The sequence below is a fragment of the Mya arenaria genome, chromosome 5 (genome assembly GCF_026914265.1).
Source record: "Mya arenaria isolate MELC-2E11 chromosome 5, ASM2691426v1".
Classification (NCBI taxonomy): Eukaryota; Metazoa; Mollusca; class Bivalvia; order Myida; family Myidae; genus Mya; species Mya arenaria.
In genome coordinates, this window is record NC_069126.1 from 20,240,432 (window position 1) to 20,257,617 (window position 17,186).

Consider the following 17,186-nt stretch of genomic DNA (forward strand, 5'->3'; position numbering starts at 1 on the left):
AACAGTACAAATTCGCAATGATATTTCACTGTTTGAAACAGTGAAATAAAAAAATGGTCACTGATATATATATATATATATATATATATATATATATATATATATATATATATATATATATAAATCACCGGAAACACTAGCGAATTCAGGTAAAATCATCCTAGTTTACATTTTATTTCAATATAGGAGAAGAAAAGAGCACCATTTCGGACTAGAAATTGTTAAATATTTCCCAATTTTTTCAACACTTTATACCAAAAAAAAAGGAGGGAGGAGCGCAAGTCAATAGGATACGCCCTTAAGTAACGCCCCCTCTAAAGTCGAATCCAGGAACCGCCCCTGGGAAAGCATATAATAAATGTTATTTTTTCTCTGATACTAAGTCATATTAATTATATTTTAGCTAAGGGAAATAAACCTAACAAACACCAGTTTTTTGAAAATCATGGGTAACTTATCCTGAATGATATCTTATTACAGCCAATCAAATACGTCGATAGTATCACGTGTTTGGAAATTACACTCTGAAACTCCTACTTTCCGTTTCTATTTGGTATTTCCATATTAAATGTTAACTTTCGAGTTAAAACTTACTCTACAGAAAATTAAAAATGATATGCTGCATTATTTGTGAAAAGATTTCTGCGTTATAAAGCGTGGTGAAGCGATTTGGGTAAGATATCTATTTTCTGAAATCAATAATAATTGAGAAATGATTTACTGTCTTTTTCAAAATGTATAACATTAATACTTAAGAAATAAAGCTGTGGTTGAAAAAAGTACATTAAAGTATTGATAATAATTTAAATAATACAACAATGGGTTTGTTTGTATGTAGGCATGTGTAATAGTTTTACTTCCTGGTTTAAAATAATTATGAGCCTATTCAACATTTTAATGAAAGTGTTGTATTTTATCTTGGTTTATTCAGTCGAAACCGAAAGTTGAACCGCCGGTGTAATGGAAAATAAATGACTACTTCATTAATGATTACTTCATTGAATAATTTGAATAAATCATTATATTTCCTTTAATATTAAACTTACAGCACGTTTAACATGATGAGATGGAGGGGGACGGTAGATTTGCACCATTTTCTCGCTTAGGCGGCGTAGGGAGCGGGGATAGGTTTGGGGGCGTCGGGGGTTTTGACGGGCTGCGTGAAATCCGGTCAGAGCCAGCGTTTAGTACGCAAAGCAGCGGTAATGTTCCACAAAGCAGCTTGCCATACTTAGGCGGAATAGATGCAATTTTGCAGCGCTACCAAAATGGTGGCACTGGTGGGGGCGGTGAGGGTACAGGCAGTAGTGGGGGTGGCGGAAGTACCAGTTTAGTCTCCTCCGGTTCAAGTTATGGAGGCGGATATGGTCAAGGCGACGAGTACGATGCAGAAAGTCAGGAAGACAGTTACTCCTATGTGGACGAGACAGGTGCTAACGTCGGTGCTTCCGTTTCTCGATCAGTTCGCACGCCGTTTGGCACCTCGCGTAGCAGCGCTTCGATGCATATGTCATTAGGTCCGACAGGAATGACGATGCAAACACGGGTGGAATCATCACATGGTGGGGGACGACGCAGTATGATGATGATGTCATCATCTTCGGGCGGCTTTCAGTCAGCTGGGTTAGGTTTTGTTGGTCAGTCTTCTCCATTTCATCGCTCTTTCAGTGGCAGTATGCTGTACAGAAGTATGCCAATATTCAGTCTCATGCAGGGTGGTTCCGGTTTTCTCGGATCGGGTTTTCCTGGCGGTTGCATATGTGGTCATGACCATTCAAACGATCCATTTGACGAGTTATATGGAGGTTATGATGACTTTGGTAATCAAGGTCAAACATCCAATGAAGGGCCCATTATTACCGAGCTACCTGATGACCATGAAGATGTCAAGTTTGGACTTCCCAGTATTGATTACAGTAGTTTTAATAGTCAGAGTGAGCTTCTTGAGAAGAGTGAAAAGACAGAGGCAAAGAACAAGAACTCAAGCATGAAACGGAGCAAAAATCCACCAAAGAATAAGAATGTTGTCACAAGGAGATCTAACAGCATGGAGTGTATGTCTTCAATAGATAACAGCTCTATACAACAAGTACATGAAGAACAAAGAGTAGAAATGGAGACAGAGTATGTAGAACAGACATGCAATTCTTCAACATTAAGTGAACCAGCAGATTTTGATTTCACACCACAAGAGGCGCTGGAAGATTTTCAAGAAGTGCAAAACAGAAGTTCATCACCAGAGGAGCAGACGCCGAATGTATGTGGCCATATTGGTACAGAAGGTACAGGGGCCATGGAAGATGGAATAACGGACAGAATCGAAGCTGATAGCAATGAAAGACACCCTGACGAATTAGACGGTCGTTTTAGTGATGAACTTGGGCTGCAGAGTTTACGGCTACTGTCTCCCAATGAATCGAGCATTGATGAAACACACTATGGCGAAGGAGAAGGTATCAAGCAGGAAACATGCATGGAGGAAGAAAACGAAGATAATACATCGGAGGTGCAGAGTGATTTGCAGAGAAGTACACAGAGTTCAGATTCTCGAGACGAGACAGCTCTTTCCACTGAGAAAACGAATGATAATGACACAGAAGCTTTGTTGAGAAAGTATGCAGATAGCAGAGCTTTAACTGTTGAAAATCCAATTGCAGAATCTTCTCTCCGCCCGGAAAACTACAGTGAGAAATTAGGCGTTGGGGTGTCAGTGAGAAAAAATGAAAACAATTTAGATACAAATTATTCTACGGGTAGTACACAAAACAACTCGGGAGTTGGGTCCGATGACAAAGACTACGTCAAGTTTAAAGAAGGCAGCACAAAAGACGGACAATGTATATCACCAGAATTACTACTTCAGGAAGATCCACTCATTGAAGTCGATGGTGACAGTGACGTTGCACAGGGAGGCGATTATAAAACTGACGATAAAACAAACGATCAGATTGAAAGGTGTGATGAACAGTTTGATCCACCTGAAGTCAGTTCGCAAATTACTGTTGGCGGTAATTCGCCTATCATGTCTACAATTAAGACACAACATGATGATGATGATGATGATGATGATGATGATGATGATGATGATGAAGATCAAACACCACCTGAAGTCAGTACACAAATTACATTGGTTGGTGATTCGTCAACACAGCCGACTATTGAGACGCACCTGATTCCCATTGGTAGCCAGGTTTTAACCGAAGATAGAGATACGACTGACACTGATTTAGAAATGTTTGAACAAATCGCAAGACCAAATAGTCAGGTCAATGGGCTCAGTAATTGTGGTGATAAGACTATTCAGCCTGCACTCGAAATGCAAAACGTGATAAAAGTTAGTAATGAGTTCAGTTGGAACTTTTTTGACTCGAATGAAAACAATGAAAACAGCATGAAACATGAGAATTGCACTGGAGGTTTAGACAATATCGTTATCCAGTCTTCTGTTACTGCAAACACACCTTTCGACTGTGGGAACATTGATAATAACGACAAATGTTTCAACGGAAAAGGCGAAGGTCAACCAGAAAACAAACATAATGACGTGAGGAAGTTTTCTGATCAGAACACCAAATTATTTGAAGCTGCTGGACACATTATTTCGGCAGTTACCGATCTTGTTCAATCAGCTGATAAAATGGAGGACAGTCATCCTGAAGTAGATCAAAAGAGCGCTTTACACGACGATGTTTTTGCAACTTCCGTTGAATACTCTTTAGATAATGGCATGGTCAACAAAAGAGAATTTAGTTCAAAACCGAAATCTACCATTGAAGATATCCACACTGGAGACCCTGAACGTGAACCTCCTCAAGTTTATGATAAGGAATTAGGTTTTGCAGACCAATGGACGAAAATGGGCAAAGGATCACCACACGATCACACCTGTGCTAAATGTTTACTTCGTGGGAGATGCAACCACAAACAGATTGAACATTTTTCCTACACATGTTCTACGCATGGTCAACACTGCTACTTCCAGTGTAATGACTGCCATGAAACATTTTCACAAGACGATGCCCGTAAAATCGAAGGTACGAATTTGCAACTTGTAAAAGTTAAAAGATGAACTACATTGGAAATTTTAAAATATAATATTGTTTAGGTATTTTATTTGTGTTTACATCAATAGTCTGATATACCTGATACTTGATTGTAAGTTTCGAAATTAAAAATAAATATATCTATCAACTATTATTTTGATTGCAGAGCGAAATCAACGACGGCGAATTAACAAAAACGCCTCTGTACGTTTAAAGCCTGCTTCGAGTTTACACCGAGGTATGTGCATGAAACGTTCATTGGTTTCTTTCGTTGGCAATGATCGAAGCGTCCAGCCTACATAATAATAAAGCTTACAGAATAAACAAGAGGTATCTTAAAAAAAGATGCTCGGCCGTGGTAAACTAGCGAGATGACTAGTGTCCGAACGGTTTGAATGTTCGATATGTAATTGAAGTTGTTTTTGGTTTAAATGTTGTTGGGAAATACCTGAGTCAATGCAGCGTTTTGAAAGGATTATCCTAACCATGCATACGAGTATTGCAATGTTTGACTAAACACGTGTACCATTTCAATACAGAAATGTTTTCACCTACACGCCATGTGAAGTTTTATTAGATTTTTTGTAGGGCGTTATTACATATGACCAACAGGAACTGAGTTCTTGATAACTTTTGTTTTGACCTTGGATGTAATAAGCCTGTTTGCTTGTGGCTTGCAACTAAACGCTCTTATAAAATATAAAAATATCAACTTTTATCAAGTATTATTATAAAATCAATATTTAACAAACTAATATTACATAATGAAACATAAAAAACCTCTTCAAACTACTTTCATTTCACTATCTTTTAAAAAGTTCCATCTTAATCAATATGGTCAGCAGTATCCCTTTATTTCTATATCGTCAGCTAATTGGTCAGCACTTTAGCATGACCCGAAATGACATTTTTGTAAAGTAGGCCCCAACGGAAGGAAGAAAAACAAAGCAGGACCGTTTAACACCCAAAACAGTGTGTATTCTATTCTTAGCCTTTAACTCGTCGTATTTATCGTGTCAAGATGATCTGTTCGTTCGCGGAAAAATGAAATCCTTCAACTTTTGAACAATCAGATCTAAAGAGCTCGTTTCCGATATATTTTTTTATTTTATTTGACTGATTTAATATTACACTTGAGATTTTTAGTATAAGTTTATACTGACAAATGGAAATCTTAATTTTATTCAGTTCATTTCTCTGAATTTTACAGCGAGTCAGGGTGATTTCAGAAAACAAAAACAAAAATCCAAATAATGATTGATTAACAACAAATTTAGCATACCATTAAGATACGATTTTCAGTAAATATACTAAAAATAATTATTAGTGTAATGCACCAGTCAATTGTAACCACGCCCCCCCCCCCCGGTCCGTGGGGGATAGCCGGGGAAATGGGCCGTGTTTTTACCTTTCAGGTGGCCCCGCAGTGCCGGGTGACCGCGGTGGTTTTGTCTTCGCGCAAAATATAGCGGGGAATGGGCCTTACCTTGGGTCCCTTGGGTGCGGGGGCATATGGCGGGGATTTTACCATCAGTTCGTCCCGGGGATGGCTGGACCGAAAGTCAAAGTCCCCGCTATACCCCGGACCTGGGGGGCCGTGGTTACAATTGTAACCACGCCCACCCCACCCCCCAGGTCCGGGGTATACCGGGGATAGCCGGGGAAAAGGGCCGTGTTTTTACTTTCCAGGTGCCCCCGCAGGGCCGGGTGACCGCGGTGGTTTTGTCATAGCGCCAAATTTAGCGGAGATTGGGCCTTATATACAGTCTCTGGAGTGCGGGGGCATTTGGCCGGGGTTTAACCATCAGTTTGTGCCCGCAGGGCGGGGATTTTACCCGGGGTTGGCTGGACCGAAAGTCTAAGTCCCGGCTATTCCCCGGACCTGGGGGCCGTGGTTACAATTGACTGGTGCATAAGGAGTTCGTATTTCTGTGTGAATTTTATATATTGTGAATGCCATCTTAAACTCGTTACTGTCGTTTACAGGTGTTTATCATGCGAATGCTCCAGTTCGTCTTGAAGACTTGGCGCCGTCGGCGGGATTGGTTGTTAAGGAGGTGAATCCCGACGGAAACTGCCTTTTCACCTCCGTTGTAGACCAGCTGCGTGTCCGAGGAATGTTCGGCCACACCCCGCGGTCTCTCCGCACCGCCGCGGTCGAATACCTGCGTCAAAACCCGACACAGGTCTGAATGATTCTGACTTTGAAAAATAATTAAATGATTAAACGTATTTAAAATTACGTTCGTTAATTAACGTTAAAACCGACGAGCTTGATGTTCAACATTTGTTTTATTGAATAACTTAACCAGAACTCGACCCAGGTCTGAATTGGAAAGATCACTAAATTGACGAAATGTGTTTAAAACCATTTTCGTAAATAGCAAAAAAAAATACCAACAGGCTTTTATATTATTTCAATTCGGGGATAAATGTGGCGGATCCAGAAATGAATTAGTTTGTGTGTGCAATGTCCCGGGCGTACATTCAGAAATACCTCTTTTTGCCCGCTAATGGAAATAGTATAGTGTTTGGATTATGTGGTTTCCGGTGGACATTTTTTTTTGAGAATATCACTCTCAAACACTCTCATGTACGCTCAGTCTGTACAAGACATGTACTTTACGAAACACTAGTAACTGGTCTTCTGTGAAAATGTAGGGATACGTTTACCCGCTAGTGGGTAGTACCATCTTCATATTTGAACGTTGACGTTACAATGTAACAATTCTACTTTTTTGCAGAAGGATGGGACGCACCTGCGAGAGTTTGTTGAACAACAGGACTGGGATCGGTACCTAAACAGCATGAGTTATGACGGTCACTGGGGAGATCATATTGTCATCATGTATGTCTGAGTTAGGTTTGGATATTGATTACAAACTCTTTAGTTCACCTGAGCACAGACTGAGCTTTTCCCATCGCCCACCTTCCCCGTCCGTCGTCTGTCAACAATTATTTCAAACGACATCTCCTAGACCACCTGACAAATTGATATCAAGTTACACTGAAATTGTCATAAGATAATCGAAATATGCCCTTTCAAAGTTGTGTAAAGAGATGAATTCCATGCAGAACTCTGGTTACCATCGTAACCGAAAGGAAAAAAAATATTTTCTTGAAAGAAACATGAGGCATAGAGCTAAGCTATTTGGTGTGTAACATTATATAGTGGTCCTCTACCAAGTCCATTCAAATTATGCCGCTTTGGTCACTAGTTTCCTATAGACTTATATAAGAAAAACTTTTAAAATCTTCTTGCCTGGTTCCGCTAGGCCCAGACCCTTTATAATTTGTATGCAGCCTCATGCAGTGGTCATTTACCATGTTTGTTCAAATTATGCCCCTGTTGACAAAACTGGCCACTCATCCGTATCCACAAGTTTTCTAAAGACATAAATAGGGAAATCCCGAAGTCTTTGAAAATGTTCTTGTGTGAAAACCGCTTGATATTGTATTTATCATCATCGCGTGGTCCTCTTTGACGTTTGTCTGAATCCGCTAGGCCGAGACTATGTAACATCATAGAGTTCTCCAACAAGTGCGTTCAGAATATGCCCCTGGGGACAAAACTGGCAACGCACTGGGGCTTACCAGTTTCCTATAGACTTATAGAGGAAAGTCTTTGAATATTTGAAACCACATGGTCAAGACCATTGTGTTATGTAGCATCATTTGATGGCCGTCTACCAAGTTTGTTCAAATTATGCCCCCTGGAGCCAAAGCTGGCCCCACCCCTTTTGGCCTACTGTCATTTTCTGACGCTACAGCAATAAAATTTGGACCATGTGCACCCTTTTGAAAACAAAAACCAATGTAGTACCTGGATGACATTGCCTGTGACCTTTTGAACTACTTTCTTATTTTTGAAGATACATCAAAGAAATTTAGACCATGTGTGCAATTTTGCAAACACATGTCAGTGTTGTCCTCGGATGACCTATACTGTGACCTCCTTACCTACGTTTTTAGTTTTCAAGCTACAGAAATAAAATTTGGACCAGGTGTACAGTTTAGAAATCAAATATTAATGTTGTGTTTGGATGACCTTAACCATTACAACATTTGATGATAAAGCAATAAACTATTTCATGCTCGCAGAAAAAGTGAAAAACTTTAAGTCAGGTGAGCGATTTAGGGCTTACATGAACCTCTTGTTTTGCACACTGTTACAACATATTTTATCGAATATGAGAAACTAAAAAAAAGACAATAATAGCCAATAGGATTGCCAAATGATCAACTGTCAAATAATAGAATTACGAAGCAAAGTCGTGATAAGCCTTTTACATGTCTGTAATGGTTTTTCATTAAAGTGACTCGCTCATGTGTTTGGACCAACAATTAGTTTTCCCGGTTATGCATCTGAAATCACTTATTTTATCATTATTTTACTCTATGATATCGAAATTGCAGAAAAGAAATACAGTTATAGCATAAAAAGTATTTTGGTTTAAGTGGGGTTCAACCCACGACGCTAAATCAAGAAAAACAAGAAAACAGCCAGCTAGTTCCTACGGCCACCGGGACTTTAACAAAACTGGTGGATATGTTGACCTGTTAAGGATACATTGATAACATCTCATGATAATGTCAATCATCCAATAACGCAACACCACCGCCGTAATTAATTTTCAATCGCTTTATAAACGCTAATGAAAATTGTTGTCTTCAAAAACGATATTTGAGCAAATATCAACATTTGCTGAAAAGTTCCAGCTTTTGGTATTTTTTGTTTTAACACTCCTTATGATTTTCCACACTTTATTTCGTAATTAAAAAAGTGCATATTACAAACCATGAGCGATTCACTTTAAAACTGAGTGACATAAACTTTTTAATGTCAATAAACTGGCTTCGCCATTGCCATTTACGATAAGTGAACGTCTACGAGTAACCAAGATCATACTACAAAGGGACATCAGAAGACGTTTGATATATTTCTTACAGGGCACTGTCAAACTTGCTCCAAATGCGAATCGTGATCTATAGAGTATCTAATCAGCAGCTGACGTCAACTGAAGTTTGTCCTTCAAACACAGCAAAGTCTTCCAAAAACAACGGGAGTCAGTCGGAGGATGATGATAACCCAGGCGAGTCACCGCCACAGGAGGATGTTGTGCCTGAAGTCGTGATAGGACATATCTCGGAGTCTCACTATGTTAGTCTACGACAGCTGGCCTGGAAAGACACTTTGATGAAAGGTTGGTAGTTTGTGTATGCTTTTATTTTTTGTTAAAATTGCATTTGTAAAAGTCGTGCAATTATCACAAAACTACCTAACTCGAAATTGACATGAGTTTCCAAAACTTATTATCGTTCATAACCTTTTTATCTGTGTTAGTTTTTCCCACGTGATTCTCAGATTATAATATTACTAGATTTTAGTAGAATTTTAATTTGAATATTTCAGCACTATCAACCAAAGGTGACACGTGTCTGTCGAGTCCAGGAAGGACACATCTAAGAGGTGAGATAAAAAAAAAACACCATTAAAGAACAATTCCATCATGCAACTAATGTTCATACATTTGAATGGAGTACCCTAATTGGAATCCGTAATTGCTTGGATAATATTCATAACATTGTATAAGTACAAAATCAAGTCAAATCGCTTTAACAAAAAATATTAACGATTAAATTTTACTAATTACAGATTCCAATTATGGTGCTAAAGCATTGCTTGGGGATTCAAGGAGTCACATGGAAGTTTTGTACTCGCCAAATGAGGTCAATTTCCTTCTGAATTTCATTCGCAAAGGTCAGTTTATTGACTATGAGAAGAATGAAGTATACAATGAACCTGCAAAAGGAGCACTTATAAACTTCATGGACGTGTGGAACATTGACACGCCGATGGATTGTTACTGGATACTTAGTAGCAGAAGTCAGCCAAGTGCAATAGTTGAAAGGCGCTTGACGCTTACATTTCCCCATGATACAATAGTAAGCCTTTCACCAAACGATCACAATCTATCTCCGAAAGACTTGATGGCAAAACCAGTACAAGATCTTCCTGGGTGTGTCCATCTTTGTCCGGTATCAGAAGACTTGTGGAAACCATTGCTGACTGTCAAAGAGAATGAGGTCGTTATCAAGCATACACCTTTGGTTTACGATGAAACGAGAAAAGAATCTGCATCCAATTTGACTGGTTTTATGTGCCATTGGCCGAATGATTCAGAAGAGTGGATACACCGTAAACGACCGAGCAGCTGGCCGAATGAAAATTTGATCAACATTGTTGTGAATAAAGGATGCCATATTCAACCAGTGCGCCATCAATATGACGACGAAACTGTCTGGGAGTATTCTTTTCAACTTGCCGATGATTTCTTATATGGGACGTGCTTAAAAAGGACGCAAAGATTCTTATACTTCGTTGTCAAAGAGTTGTTTCAGTTTGCATTTGAAGGTGGCAATTTACTTACTGGTGTACATTTCAAGACACTCATGTTTCGTCTCTTTGAACAAACGACCGACAAAATGTTGCGAAGAAGCCCTGCCCGTTGCGTGCTGACACTTATTGACATGCTCGAATCTTTCTTATCTAGGAAGCGATTCCCAGATTACTATCTGCCAGAAAGAAATCTTCTTAATAGTGCCGATGAAGATAGTATTAGATGGCATATTCAACGGCTGTATTTTGTCAAACGTCACTTGTTTCAATTCATGTATTTCATGATTGAAACTCAGAACCTCGAAGACGAAGAAACGTTCCTGTCAGCTGCCGATGATCTCACTTACATAGCCATTGAAAAACCTCACGAAATCACCACCGCATACGGCTACGCTGAATCGCTGATTCCAATCTGTGCAAAAGGTATTGAGAGACATATTCGAACTTGCAGTTTTCGGAAAGCATTTCTTCAGGTTCATGATTGGTGTGAGGAGTTTCGCGAAAACTTTGGTGACACACGTGTCAATGAGGATGAGCTCATAACACAGACTGTATACAGATGCACGAGTGACGATACCAGGTGGCTGTTTGTATTCTACATTGACTGTATGGAAGGAAATAATATGCGGTGGCTAACTTGGTTGGAAACACAAAATGAATCCATACCGTTGAATAACATATTAGGTGCTGACAAAGGTTTGTTTGATTCTCTGCGCGGTGTTCAATTACAAAAGGTAAAATGTCCAATCCGCTTGCTGACTGGGCATAAACTTGTGACATTTATCGATAAGTTAGCAGAACTTGTAGATAAGCATTTGGACAATCCTGAATTGGCCATAGATATACTATGGTGTTTCCTGGAGAAAAATGCTCACGACATACTGCTTCGGATTTCTGCTGAGTCTCAGAACTATGAATACCCTGCAATCGAAACTCGGAAGATTTACAGTATGTTGACATACGTGTACTCATTGTTACGGCAAACAAACCAGATGGGTGACTTTCGTGGTATGATGGGCCTTATGGAAGAAACATGTAACCACATGGCCATGCCTTATTCCTTCAACTTCCTAGCTAAAATCTGGGAGTCCTACGAAGAATATGACAAGGCCAATGATGCAAAAATGAAAGCGAACGTTATTCAGAAGGATTTTGCCCCAAGAACTACACGTTTGTAAAACGTGAGTTCAGTCTTACATCCATACAGTTTCAATATCCTTATTGGCCTATTTTTATTGCATTGTATTCATCATATTAATCATAAATTTTAATCCAATTTGCTTTTAATATTAGCCATATCAAAATGTTTTGAAACAACATTGTGTAGATGATTGTTGCAATGGTTCTTTTTTAAATTATATTTCTTTCCTTCTTTAGAATTTATACAGAAATCAATAAATGTCGCAACTTGCATGGTAAATAAGTATTTGAACACAAAATTATTTCAATTAAATCTGAATTCGTGTAGAATATTTATTTTTCATTAAATGAAAGAAAGTTCAAATATGCTTTTAACCTCAAAAAAGCTCATAGCGACGAAAACACGACTCCAAATTTTATGAACAGTATTCAGAATCGTTTTTAAAACTGAATAAAAGCATGTCAACATTTGATAATATGTATATATATAATATATATATATATATATATCCGAAACACCTTTTTTAAGCAAGAAAACCCTTTAATGAAACAGGTACATAAAGTCGTCATTGCTGCGATTTGAATGCCCGGGTACCAGTATTATTATTATTATTAGTAGTAGTAGTAGTAGTAGTAGTAGTAGTAGTAGTAGTAGTAGTAGTAACTTGCGTAAATCTTAATTGTTGTTGACACATTTTCAGATTGCTTATACCGTATTATATCATGTATAGGACGCTAGCATAGATAGGACGCAGGCAAGAAAATAGTTGAGAAAACGGGTAAAAACCCTTAATATTAAAGATAGGACGCAGCGGAAAAATGTCAAAATCGGAGCCGAAAAATTGAGGTTGGTAAAGAATTTATAACATATATTGAAGTAAAAGACAACCAAAAAATTGTATATAAAGCATATTTCGATAACTGTCTTGTGTATTTCGATAATTATCGTCGTAATTTAGCATACACAACAATGATATATGTCTTGATATTTTGAGAACATTCACGCATATTATAAGAATTATACAAATGCCGTAATAGTCCCGACTGACAGTCAACCGTTGCAACCGTTGCAACCGTTGCAATAGTCCCGACATGCCTTCTTAATGACAGTCAACCGTTGCAACCGTTGCAATCGCAACAAAACTGTGTATTGTCAAAACTATTGATTGTTTTGATAAGGCTTGTCGCTGCACGGATTAAAGCATGTTGGCATAATTAATGCATGTCGGTAATTAGCCTTGCCAGCGGAAGGCACATCGGGTTAAGTGCGAACAAACAACCATACGGAATTACCATCGCAATAGTTTGTTCTATTGATGTTTTTCTAATGACAGACAGCGGGTGTTTTTCACACATTCGCACATTTGAAAAGATTTGATAGTGACAATAATGCTACTTTGCATTATGCACATTCCTTTATTAATTTTTTAAAACAGTAACATACAACCCAAATGTTTTGTAAAATATCGAAACATTAAAATCATGAACACAATTAATTGATATTTACCTCGTTTCCCGATTTTCCGTTGCCGTTATAACTCAATCCAGTTAAAGTGCTGACTCACATCGAGTTTTTGTGAGTAGCGTCCCTTTTATAAAAAAGCAAACACTCATGTTTGTTTTCAATTTATTTCTCAATAAATCATTTTAAAGTAAACATTCAATATATTTCTGCGTGTGTTAACTTGCGTGATTTTACCTATGTCAGTTGTTCTCTTCGGTAACGCAGTACAGATACTTACTATTACCGCGTTCTTCCCCGGTCCGATATTTTCGACCTGAAATGGACTTGGAAAAAAACAGATGAAATTCTAATAGCATAGAAAGGACGCAGGCAATTTTTAAGACGAGGATTGGGGGTAAAAAAGTGCGTCCTATGCATGATATAATACGGTACTTACATTTTTTATATATTTCAGATTCAATGGGATCTATTGATGTGCCGTATTTACATTTGTCCTTTACGTCAAAGTTCTGTCTCAGAAGCCGGATGATTTACCAGTTGCCACCATCAGCAGTTGTGCCAAAAGAAAATCAAAATTTGTCTGATAATAAATATTCTATAGAGGGATATTTTATGGACGATTCTGTTGACGTATTGAATATAAACATCTTCGGAGATGGAAATAAACTGGTTTCTGAAAAAAGTAGGGATGTAATGGAGAAATCAAAATCGTTCGTTTTCTGTGTACCGAGCGATACTTGTGTGGCTGATGAAAATCGAACAGCTACGGCTACTAACTACAAGCATTTCCTTTATGCTAGCAATACACAAGTGACAGGCCGCGATATTTGTATGAAACTCCGAACAAATGGAACAAATGTTTGGAGGTCCGCGACAGATGACAAAGGTTATTTGAAACATTTGAACCTCGTGAATTTAGGAAATAACTCATTAGTTGCATTTTGTTGTGAATGGCCTTTGGCTGCCCGGGAATGGTTAGACAGAAAGAGAACATTCGGCTGGCCTAGCGATAGTGTCGTTAGAGAGATTGAGGTCTCTGGCGTCAGAGCAATACCTTATCAAACTGGAGGGGATAAAGACGAGCACACTGATTGGTCATATCTGTTCAAACCAGCAGAAGAAATAGTCTGTAAAAAGGCCTTAACGTCGGCACAAATTGAATGTTTTAAGATCACCAAACTGCTGCTTGATGGAATTGATTGTAGCCAGTGCGTGACTTTCGATGCACTAAAACACAACTTCCTGTATATGTGTGAAGAAACATCTATAGTTACGTGGAAAAGAAGTCCAGCAAATTGCATCATGGCCTTTATTGAACGAATTCTGAAATGTGTCAAACAACGTCATTTTCCTAACTACTTCGCAAGAGCTATTAATTTATTAGAAAAAGAGATGACCTCGGACATGGTTGTGTTTCTTACTAAACGACTAACATCTGCAAGAAAACATCCATTTGTATGCTTATATTTCTCTTTCCACCGGTCTCCGTTTAGCATACTGAATAGGCCATTGTTTAATGCCTTCGATAGAGTGATTGAAAACGCCACGATATTTGCGCACTCTCGAGATGAAAACGGTGCTCTTGAAAACTGCTTTATTCCATCTGCAGCCGAAGGGATATGTGACTTGATCCTGGGACATGACTATCGCCTGGCTTATCAGCAGTGCCTAGATGCAGCTCAAGCCCTTCTTGAAATTTGCAAACGCTCTGAAATATCAGTCGAATATTTCTTAGAACGGGTGATCGCATATTTACCTTCTGAACTATTTCAGTGGATGTTCGCAGTTTACGTCGACATGATGAGAAACTCACATTTCCTTGACATTGTCAATTCAGGCAAACGAACAGTCTTCATAGATGAAGTCTTTGGACAGAAACTTGAAGAAGAGCTTTGTGATATGTTCCACATTGAAGCAGACATCACAATTCCGGGGTCATTAGTAACTGGTGATAGAGTAACAACAGTTACTGTTGAATTCGAAAAGGTGTTAGAATGCGCAGAGGTGTCTTCTTTTGTAATAAGTGATGCTCTTTTTCATGTTGTGACTTTCTTAGATAGGATTACAAAAGAAGATATGAGAAAGCCCTACACACACCCAGAGGTCATTGCAATACGCGCCACTGAGTTCAAACTTTTAGGAAATATGTGTAAAATACAAATGCTGAGGGGTAAAGAGGGTGCGGCCGTAAAGGCCATTAAAGAACTTAGAATGAAAACACTAGAAGAATTCGATACTCTAGTTGCAACAGGACAATTTGATAAGGCAAAAGCATTGTTTCTGAATTTAAAATCGTTATAAACGTTTTAACAGATAAAGTTGCGCGGACACATATTCATGTACACGTATACATACATATATCAAGGAGAAAGCTTATTCCTGTGTAGATTTGTTCGTATCCGACATTATTATTCAAAACTATACATTTTTGATTATCACTGGTTAAATTATCAAGCATGGGTATGCATGAGCTTGATTTCTGTAGATTTTTGATGAGGTAAAAGTATTTCACTTTATTTTGAATTGAATAAATGTGTTTGAATTGATTGATCGTGGGACGACTCATGATGTTTGACTCGTGAGATGACTGCTAAAAATGTAAATATATATTAGTACACGTATTTTGTTAATCAGATTGTGTATGTATCATTGTGTCTATTTTGACACATTATTTGTGTATCTTGTCTTAAAGTCTTTTGTTTTTGAAATCAATTTTCATACGATTTTTTTTATACTTGTTGCAATAGTTGTGTTGCTTGTTTGCGTTCTGGCCTGATTTCATTTACATGCAAGTCTAATTATGTACGAGTATTTCGTCTGAAGAATAAAGAACACATTGATTTAAAATGAATAGAAACTTATTTTTGAATAAAAGGAAATGAGCGTTAGAATTGTTGATGTTGGTAAAATTTAAAAAAAAATACAATAGTATGAACTGATTCGTAGACAACCACGAGTATTTGATGTGTTTGTTTTTAAGTTGACTCTTACCCTTCTGATAAATGGATTACAGATCACACAGTCTGCTAGATGGTGCATGTGTGTTGTCCCTACAAAGGTCGTAATGTGAACGCAATGGTTATCGGTGGCGCTTGCATGGCGTTCGTATGGCCTTCTTTAAGATGACACTGCATGTGTGTTGTCCCTATAATACATGTGCAGTAATTGCGTTGTCGTTTAGTGGAAGTGCAAAAAAAGGATTGTACGCAAACGACTTATAAACACAACTACATCTTTCATGAGATCACAGGGGAAAACAGCTTTCACGGCATGCATCGAGTTGTCACGGCGCGCGCACTGTATGCATCGAGTTGTCACGGCGCGCGCCCTGCATTTGCACTGCGCTGACGGCGTGTTGTTTCGCACTTCCTTTAAAAACTATATCTCTAATTCTCCATTCCTTCTTGCTCATCCTTTAAAATATACCATTCTAACAAATTAATGGGTTTTTTCTACTCTAGATGTCATTCATCCCAGGTCTCGCGTTATTTTGGGTATAAAATTATTCCTTTGGCGAATACCTCACCCACCGGTGGGGGTAAAACTCCCCCTTGGATTCATTTTTTTTATTAAGTCACACTTGTGATCCTGATGTGCCGGGGCCAGGATATAATGCAGCCATTATAAGGCGCGGGCAGACCTTTATAAACTCACACTTGTGATCCTGATGTGCCGGGGTCAGGATATAATGCAGCCATTATAAGGCGCGGGCAGACCTTTATAAACTCACACTTGTGATCCTGATGTGCCGGGGCCAGGATATAATGCAGCCATTGTAAGGCGCGGGCAGACCTTTATAAACTCACACTTGTGATCCTGATGTGCCGGGGCCAGGATATAATGCAGCCATTGTAAGGCGCGGGCAGACCTTTATAAACTCACACTTGTGATCCTGATGTGCCGGGGTCAGGATATAATGCAGCCATTATAAGGCGCGGGCAGACCTTTATAAACTCACACTTGTGATCCTGATGTGCCGGGGTCAGGATATAATGCAGCCATTATAAGGCGCGGGCAGACCTTTATAAACTCACACTTGTGATCCTGATGTGCCGGGGCCAGGATATAATGCAGCCATTATAAGGCGCGGGCAGACCTTTATAAACTCACACTTGTGATCCTGATGTGCCGGGGTCAG

At 38.8% G+C, this 17,186-nt stretch overlaps 1 protein-coding gene across 6 annotated transcripts; it reads left to right on the forward strand.

The window, feature by feature from the left end:
- Positions 1-530: 530 nt before the first annotated feature.
- LOC128234336 (uncharacterized) lies at positions 531-15,895 on the forward strand. Of its 6 annotated transcripts, none has more exons than XR_008260931.1 (9): positions 531-673; positions 1,049-4,034; positions 4,210-4,281; positions 6,030-6,229; positions 6,788-6,891; positions 8,994-9,247; positions 9,457-9,513; positions 12,285-12,430; positions 13,503-13,535. XR_008260931.1 is itself a non-coding variant. In XM_052948514.1 (9 exons), exons 2-8 carry the CDS (start codon positions 1,067-1,069, stop codon positions 11,619-11,621), a joined length of 5,577 nt encoding a protein of 1,858 aa, XP_052804474.1. In that variant the 5' UTR covers positions 531-673; positions 1,049-1,066; the 3' UTR covers positions 11,622-11,624; positions 13,503-13,640. The 6 variants fall into 6 exon arrangements, 5 of the variants coding, with proteins under 5 accessions (XP_052804474.1, XP_052804473.1, XP_052804475.1 ...); XM_052948514.1 differs by lacking the exon at positions 12,285-12,430 and adding an exon at positions 9,700-11,624 and having other exon boundaries at positions 13,503-13,640; XM_052948513.1 differs by lacking the exon at positions 13,503-13,535 and adding an exon at positions 9,700-11,624 and having other exon boundaries at positions 12,315-12,430.
- Positions 15,896-17,186: the final 1,291 nt, after the last annotated feature.

What these genes read in the sequence shown, in the direction of transcription:
- LOC128234336 (XM_052948514.1), top strand. Translation starts at nt 1,067, where the DNA reads ATGGAGGGGGACGGTAGATTTGCACCATTTTCTCGCTTAGGCGGCGTA. An exon ending in TGCGTCAAAACCCGACACAG is followed by an intron (nt 6,230 to 6,787) that starts GTCTGAATGATT and finishes ACTTTTTTGCAG; the next exon opens with AAGGATGGGACGCACCTGCG. An exon ending in GGAGATCATATTGTCATCAT is followed by an intron (nt 6,892 to 8,993) that starts GTATGTCTGAGT and finishes TATTTCTTACAG; the next exon opens with GGCACTGTCAAACTTGCTCC.